General features: G+C 44.2%; 1 protein-coding gene across 1 annotated transcript in view; it reads left to right on the forward strand.

Annotated features, from left to right (window-relative positions):
* Positions 1-5,058, forward strand: part of znf609a (zinc finger protein 609a) — a 36,432-nt gene extending 31,374 nt beyond the window's left edge. The window contains exons 6-9 of the mRNA XM_070830709.1: positions 202-583; positions 1,293-1,637; positions 2,818-2,896; positions 4,313-5,058. Of these exons, the coding sequence (XP_070686810.1) occupies positions 202-583; positions 1,293-1,637; positions 2,818-2,891 (801 nt within the window). The 3' untranslated portion in view covers positions 2,892-2,896; positions 4,313-5,058. The remainder of the gene's footprint in view (positions 1-201; positions 584-1,292; positions 1,638-2,817; positions 2,897-4,312) is intronic.
* Positions 5,059-9,174: the final 4,116 nt, after the last annotated feature.

Here is a 9,174-nt window from a genome sequence, read left to right on the forward strand (position 1 = left end):
TAAGATGTTTGACGTTGCATCAGGCAGCTCTTTCTGACGCTGTAATCACTCTCTGCAAAGAGACCAGACTCCATTGACAAAAACAGTGATTTTAGCTACCAGAACATAGGAGTTGCTGGTGTAGTTGCTGTTACTTTGGTGTTATTGGTGTGATCTATCTTCATCACCGCTCTCATTTCTAACACCTCCTCCTCCCTGCAGGAGCCGGACTCGCGCCTGTGGCCCTACGTCTACCCCAACAAATACTCCGACGCTCCCAAACCGCAGGAGGAGGACAGGTGGAAGGACGAGCGGGAGCGGGAGCGCGACAGGAAGGTGAAGGAGGAGAGGCAGCGGTCGAAGGAGGGCGTCCTGAAAGAGGAGGCGAAGGACGGGGCGGACAGCAGGACGCAGCTGCCCCCAGAGGAGCACCGGGGGGGAGGGAAGGAGGTGCGTCCCCCCCACATGCAGTTCTCCTCCCCCCTGGCGCAGCATCAGGGCTACATGCCCTACATGCACGGACCTTACGCCTACAGCCACGGCTACGAGCCCAGCCACCCCGGCTACAGAGGCATGCCCTCCGTCATGATGCAGAACTACCCTGGTAAGGAGAACAGCGTAGCTAGCGTAGCTTAGCATTAAGACTTTCTGTGATTGATCCAGGTGAGCTAACACCTCCAAAGTGTTTCCAGCAAATGCAAAGTGAATGTTTGTCTCACGTTACTCGTTCGAGTTTGATTGCTGGAATATTTTTGTTAATTCACATCACTCACATGAGTAAACACAATTATGGGAGAGCAGGGGCTAGTGCACGTGTAGCTTATGCTAACTGAGGCTGATGCCTGTTATAGCTGGAGCTAGTGCTGGTGCTAATATGTGTGCTAACATGGGGCTGATATGTGTGCTAACTGGGGCCGATATGTGTGCTAACATGGAGATATGTGTGCTAACTGGGGCTGATATGTGTGCTAACGTGGGGCTGATATGTGTGCTAACATGGGGCTGATATGTGTGCTAACGTGGGGCTGATATGTGTGCTAACATGGGGCTAATGCTTGCTCTAACTGTGATCCACCACAATGTTTCTGTCTGTCTACACATAGTTACAGATCTGCTGGACCGAAGGTGTTTTTACCCATCGGTCATTTATAGTCCTGAATTATGTAAATCCATTTTCACAAAATGTTCCTTTAATCAGGAACATTTCTGAAGCACCAAAATGAAGTTCTAGTTCCTCAGATGTGATTCTTTTCTTTCTTTGTAAACATATTGGACAGTCGGTGCATTGATCAGTTTTGTGTCTCTGTCCTCAGGCTCGTACCTGCCGGCCGGTTACTCCTTCCCCTCGTACGGAGGGAAGGTGGCGGGGGGGGAGGAGGGGGAGAAGGCCTCCAGGTCCAGTCCCACGGTGAAGCCGCCCGGCGAGGCCAAAGCCCTGGACCTGCTGCAGCAGCACGCCAGCCAGTACAAGAGCAAATCCCCGTCCATTCAAGACAACAAGACCCCGCACGACCGGGAGAGGGAGCGAGACCGGGACCGGGACCGGGAGAGGGAGGGCGACCGGCCGCGATCCTCGCCGTCCCAACGCATCCTGCCTTCCCATCATCACCTGGGGTACCCGCTGCTGTCGGGACAGTACGACCTGTCCTACGCCTCAGGTGAGACTCTCCCGGTAACAGGTGATGTCACAGAGACGTCGGTCTGTCCGGCTGTTTATTGGTTCCTCTGTCTGGAAAGTCTGGAATTAAGGAAACGAGGAAAATCAGGGAATTTTTAGTTTTTCACCAAATATTTTATGTAATGTTACTTATTTTCTCTTTTGGGTTGTTTCTGGTTTCATGTGCCTTCTGATTTTGCATTTAAAGCTCATGGAAATTTAACGTTTCAGTCATGGAGGAGTTGGGGAGTCTGTCTGATGTTTGAATCCATAAAATGAAGTGTCCTCTCGGAGCCGTTCCTCCACAGTCACACATGAAGCTAAAAAAGACCAAACAGAAACAAACCGTCATTTCAGCATTAAATCGTCTAAAAACGACCAGACCCAGGTCCTATGTTTTGTTGTGAAGTGTTCAAACCCAGAGAAATCAGTTTTTTATTCAAGGTAACGATGCATTTCACCTGGTCACCTGTCAGTGAGGAAGGTGAGCTCATGTTTGTCTCTCTTTGATAATGATTTTTAATCCGTGTCACCACGTTGATGCTCCGTTAGCTAGTTTCACTCATTACCGTCTGTGAACGTCACACTTTCAGGCTTTCACCAACAATTGTGGTGAAGACAACATCTCCCATAATTCCACGCTGCTTCACGACGTCATCAAACTGCGTCTTCTGTTGTCGTTTCAAGCGGCAGAATATTTTATGTTTAGTCCCACATGTTGCTCAGACAGGATCACGGGATCCTACGTTTCCCATAATGCAACTGAACATTAACAGAGCAGCAGCAGGTGTTTAAGACACTGTAGCAAACTCTAATTTCACCTTCACCTTTATTCGGATTTGGACACATCACACCCGGTGAAATGCGTCGTCACCTTTTGAGCACAGCCTCACAGATAACCCTGATGACATCACTATGACATCATCAGAACTCCTCCCCAGCCACAGGACACGTTATACGACCGCCGAGTCTCCGTGATGAGTGAACTGAAAAGTCTCCTTTAGTTTTGTCTTACAATGATTCAAATACACCTGGGCTGTTTCCATGAGAACCAGAGGTCACATGACAGCGTGGACCGATCGCTGTCCACAGTCTCACCTGTTGAACAATAACACACTGAACACTTCAGACACGTGTGGCGGCCATGTTGGATCTGTCTGATGATCGTCTCTCTCCCTCAGGCCTCTCCTCCTCAGCCATCGTCGCCAGTCAGCAAGCGTCCGCCCCGTCCATGTACCCCCCCGCACGGAGGTGAGAACGGTAAGACTCAATCACCTTTTTATCACAACGCTCATCCTGTCATATAGTAATATTTATTCCACCAGAGACACTTGACAGTATTTATATCCTAACGTCAACACCTCACACCTTTTTAAACCAGCAGCTATTAAAGCCACCAGACTCCATTCACAAAAACAGTCATTTTACCTTGTAGAACACAGGAGCTGCTGGTCTATTTCTGCCTCAAATCAGTTAGTTTGTTTGTGTTATTGTGTGACTTTGGTGTTTCAAAGTTTTAGTGCAGATCCAACACAATGTTTTTAAGACACAACAACACAGACACACTGACTGATGGAGGCAGCAGCACCTGTGTCCTGTTCTCTAAAATCCCTGTTTTAGTGAATGTAGTCTGGTGTGTGTGCTGTTTGTGGTTAAACCAAAAGGATCTTCCAGGTCTCTCTCTGTAGGGATCCTTTCCATGATGCTGTCACACACTTAGAATAACACTCTGAGCCTGTCAGTGGATCAAACAAGCTCTTTTAGTGGACCTACTGTGATCAGGTGCAGTTGTCCCAAAGGATCACGTTGCAGCCATTGCAGCCCGTTTGGTGTCTGCTGGCTGAGGTGATCTACTGGACCAGTTCCAACACTTTTACTACCTACCAGTCACTCACACACCAGGATGAGGACAGAGAGGATCATGGGTAGAAACACCAAAGTTACTCTTTAACTCAAGACCTCCTGTCTTTACTTAAACTTCCAGTGAAACAAACAGTCTTTGCTTTGAGTACCAATAATCAGGTTAGTTTGGTACACACACACACACACACACACACACACACACACACACACACACACACACACACACACACACACACACACACACACACACACACACACACTGATGTCTCTGTCTCGGTCTGTAGCACCACCTAGTGGTCAGACAGCAGCGCCGTCGTTAACAGTCACATAACAATATAATCAATAATGAATCTTTGGGAGGAAACATTAAACCAAAACTAACAAATTTTTCTTACTGTACCTTTTTATATTTGTGATTCTTGACTTGTGCAGTAACCTGTAACTCTGTAACAGACCTTTCTGTTTAGTTTAACTACCAACAGCTGTTTTATTGCTCTGTAGAAAGCCACCAGACTCCATCGACAAAAACTGTAATTTTACCTCACAGAACACAGGAGCTGCTGGTCTGCTGCTGCATCAATCCATTAGTGTGTTTGTGTTATTCTGTGTTCCACGAGTATTGTGTTGGATCTGGACTAAAACTCTGGAGCACTAAAGTCAGACAGACTAACTGATGGAGGCAGCAGCTCCTCTGTTCTGTGAGCTAAAATCACTGTTTTTGTGAATGGAGTCTGGTGTGTGTGCAGAGAGCGACATAACGGCTGTTCAGTTGTGGGTATAAATGATCACTGACGTCCCCTCACCTGTCTGCAGGCACACCTGATTGGCTGACCTCCACCCCGCCCAGAGTCATGTGACAGGCTCACATGAGGAAGCATTTCTGTTTCAACATCAGTTCAATGGTGTTTGTGTACGTTTGATTTCTCCGCCTGGACGTCCAGTCAGCTGCGCCGCTCCTCGCTGGACTGCTGGGACCTCAGGAGGATCGGAGGCCTGGTCCCGCTGGCTCTGCTGGTCCTGCTGGTTCCAGGCGGTGCCGCGGCGCTCAGGTGGGTGGGCAGCAGAGGATTTTGGGTCACAGACTGAGTATAAAGAGGAGGATCAGCTGTTGTTGTTTTGGACGCCGGCGGGTCGGACAGTTCTGGGCGGCGTCCTCGGAGCCCCCCGGATTTTACCTGCGGTGACCTCTGACCCCTCTGACCCGGCGGCCTGGCCCTGGACCCCCCCTGGACGTCGTCACACTTTCACCTGGAAGTTTTTCAGCTTTACAGGAAGTAAAAAATACTGTGGACGGAGGAGGACGGACCAATCAGAGGGCAGCGTTCGGACTGATGCTGCGTCCTCAGACTGACGGGCGGCGTCAGGCTCCTCCTCCTCAGTGTGTAGCTGTACTGTACTCTGTGTATGTGTGTGTGCGTGTGTGTGTAAATACTGTACAGAGGAATTATTTTAAAGAGCCTGTTGGATGCTGTTGGATTTCCTACTCTTCTTTTTGTCTGGTAGCCTCTGCCTCTGTTTTTCTACTGTTGTTGATCTGATATTAAACCTGTAGCTGGTGGAACGGCGCCCGAGCTCAGTGTCGTCATTTATTCCCCCGAAAAGCCTAAAAACGCTGGAAAAAGGAACGGAGCAACATTTTATGTCTGGACTTTGTGTTTTAAAGTCACAGTAACACAAACAGTAGACCAACACGCTGCTCAGTGAGGTAAAATTCCTGCTTTTGTCAATGGAGTCTGGTGTCTTTGAAGAGAGCGATATGGGAGAGAGATGGGATGAAATACAGACATGAGTTTCTGTAATAGGAAGAAACAGCCGTTATATCGCTCTCTTCAAAGCCACCAAACTCCATTCACAACAACAGACATTTTAGCTCACAGAACACAGAAGTTGCTGGTCTACCGCTGCCTTGATTGGACAGTACGCTTGTGTCTTTGTGTGACTTTGGTGTCTTAAAGGGTGAGTTCAGGTCCAACACAATATTTGTGTAACACACAACAACACAAACAAACTACCTGATGGAGGCAGCAGCAGACCAGGAACTCTCCCGTTAAATCCCTGTTTTTATGAATGTAGTCTGGTGTGTCTACCAACCAGTCACTCAGACACCAGGATGTGGACAGAGAGGACCCAGGGGTAAGAAACACAAAAAAAAAACTGCATTGTGGACAAAATGTTTCTCGTTCAGCTCCATCTTGAGTTAAAAAACATTGAAACATGACTTAAAAGGTAGTTTAGAGCTAAATATGCTAGTTAGCATTTAGGTGTTTTCTCTCCATCATGATTTAAGTTGTTTAATGTAACAGACTCGATCACTGATGTCGATGGTGTGTTCAGGCCACTGTGGGTAAAGAATTTAATAATAGTAACATAGAGCATAATAATTATTAACCTTTAAAATATTCTGAGAAAAATTCAGATTTAAGTCACAAAAACAAACATCTTTATTTTTGTTAATTATGATTTTTTTATTCTCAGATGATCCTCCAGCTCCGTCCCGTCCGTTTACACCCATCCTGTTGTACTGAGGAGGGGGGGTGTTGTTTGGCCACAGGGAGACGCTGCTGCACTGTCCCTGATCAGCAGCAGGCCCATTAAAGGGGCAGTCCACCCAAAGCACACAGAGTGGAATCATGTTTTGGTTTTACATGGGTTTTTTTTTACACGCCGTCATGTTTGAGCATCAGACTGGAGGTTTAAATTAATTAGTGTGCAAATTAGCTTCAATTAGCTTTTCTGTTTTCCAGTCAAAAATAAGTGTGTGTGTGTGTGTCAGACTTAATTTCGCCGTAATGCCGCCTCTAGCTACTCTGTTTTACACGGCTAAAGAAATACTGACTTAAAAACAATTATTGATTTAGAAATGATGTAATTGCTGCTAAACGGTGTCCATAGCAACACAGACAACTGTAGCTTAAATGGTGATGAAGACCGACCCACAAGACCACAGCAAGACCACAGCAAGACCACAGCAAGACCACAGCAAGACCACAGTAAGACCCGTTGCCGTGGGTGACCTGCAGCTTTAACGTACCCGCCGCGCCATTTTGTCTTAACTTTCTCCTGTAATAAAAAATACACAAGATTCTTGAAATAAATAAAAAAAACCTCTTTTCTAACCAATAATAATTTTCTTCTTCAGGTTATTTACAGGCGTTCCTATCGGCTGGTTCCGTGAAGGTCTGAGGGTTTTTTCGTGTCCTGGAGCTTTTATAAGTCACAGAAATTCAACTTTTCAGTCCTGGAGAGGGAATTTTGGGAACCTTGAAAATAATACTACTACTACTACTACTACTACTACTACTACTGGTACGAGCACTAAAAGTAGATGTTAACAGTCCTGAACTAACTAAAAGTACAAAAGAATTAGCATCAATATTTTTACCAAAATAAGTAGTACCAAAATAAAAGTCCTCATTAGAGAGAATAATGAATATTAAGTTATATTATAGTAAAAACAGGAAGTTATTATAGTTGGTTCAGCAGGTGGCATATATTACTATTACTATTAATACTATTACTATTATTAATACTACTAATACTACCACTATTACTACTACTACTACTAATACTATTATTAATACTACTGATACTACCACTATTACTACTACTACTACTAATACTATTATTAATACTACTGATACTACCACTATTACTACTACTACTACTAATACTATTACTAATACTACTAATACTACCACTATTACTACTACTACTATTACTATTATTAATACTACTGATACTACCACTATTACTACTACTACTATTACTAGTATTATTACTACTAATACTAATACGACTACTGCTATTATTACTACAACTAGTATTACTGCTCGTACAATTACTACTACTGTGTTTACCAATACCATGATTACTATTACTACTACAATTACTACTATTAAGAATACTACAACTACTACTACTACTGCTGGTAGTAGTACTACTATTAGAGGAAGTAGTACTATTAGAGGTAGTAATACTACTATTAGAGGTAGTAGTAGTACTATTAGAGATATTACAACTATTAGAGGTAGTAGTACTGGGGGTAGTACTTTTAATAGTATCAGAGGATGACGTCATGTTTTGGCCAGTAAATGTGCTCAGTAATGAGAGCCCAGGAGAACCTCCAGAACCTGCCTGAGAATCCACCTGTTTTTAACTTTCCTTCAGTGTCTCTGAGACCCTCTGACGGTCACCTGGACATCCGGGGCTCCGCTGCAGACGGGAGCTGCTGGCGGATAAATCGGCATCATTTTACTGGAGCCAAGTGTCTCCATAGCAACGCGGTACTTCCTCTTTCAACCCCCAAAGCGTTGTATTATGGGGTGTTTGTGTCCGCTGATCTGCAGTTCGGTTGTTTGGCCACAGAGGGGCGCTGCTGCACTGCTACTGATCAATACGGTTCTTTATTTAGTTTTTAATTCTTTTCTGGGGTGTTTTGTTGCTGCATCATCATAAAAAAGATGGTTTAGTCAACGAATATTTGTTTTTATTAATATATAAATAAAAACATAAAATATAAAAAAACCAAAACACAAGAAAAATAAAAGATTCTGAGTTCAGTTAGCTCACTCACACACACGCGCGCACACACAAACACACACTCCCTGCCATCCCTAAACCCAACTCTTCTCTTGGTTTTATTTTTTAAATTTTTTTTTAATAGATGCTTTTACTGTGAAGGTCACTTCCCGTCACTTCCTGTTTCCGCTCTGTTGAATGGTGTCAGCTTCATTCAGCAGCAGCTGCGGCTCTGCTCGGTCGGTGTGTCGGTGCTGACGGACGGACGGACGGACGGACGGAGGTACCGGACAGACCGACAACCTGCTCTGCACCAGCGGACCAGATTGAAGACCGCACGCTAATCACAGGTGAGGGCACGCGCTGCTCAGGTGATGATGATAATGATGATGGTGATGATGATGATGGTAGTACTGCAGGTACCTTCTACTACCATCAACTACATGGACTGTGTACTGCGAGTACTACAGTGAATACAGTACTACTACTACTACAGTGAATACAGTACTACTACTACTACAGTGAATACAGTTAATACAGTACTACTACTACTACTACAGTGAATATAGTACTACTACTACTACAGCGAATACAGTTAATACAGTACTACTACTACTACTACTACTACAGTGAATACAGTTAATACAGTACTACTACTACTACAGTGAATATAGTACTACTACTACAGCGAATACAGTTAATACAGTACTACTACTACTACTACAGTGAATACAGTTAATACAGTACTACTACTACTACAGCGAATACAGTGAATACAGTACTACTACTACTACAGTTAATACAGTACTACTACTACTACTACAGCGAATACAGTTAATACAGTACTACTACTACTACTACAGCGAATACAGTTAATACAGTACTACTACTACAGTGAATACAGTACTACTACTACAGTGAATACAGTACTACTACTACTACTACTACAGCGAATACAGTTAATACAGTACTACTACTACTACTACAGCGAATACAGTTAATACAGTACTACTACTACAGTGAATACAGTACTACTACTACTACTACTACAGCGAATACAGTGAATACAGTACTACTACTACAGTGAATACAGTACTACTACTACAGTTAATACAGTACTACTACTACAGTAAATACAGTACTACTACTACTACAGC

This window comes from Pempheris klunzingeri, chromosome 5 (assembly GCF_042242105.1).
Source record: "Pempheris klunzingeri isolate RE-2024b chromosome 5, fPemKlu1.hap1, whole genome shotgun sequence".
NCBI classification, from domain to species: Eukaryota; Metazoa; Chordata; class Actinopteri; order Acropomatiformes; family Pempheridae; genus Pempheris; species Pempheris klunzingeri.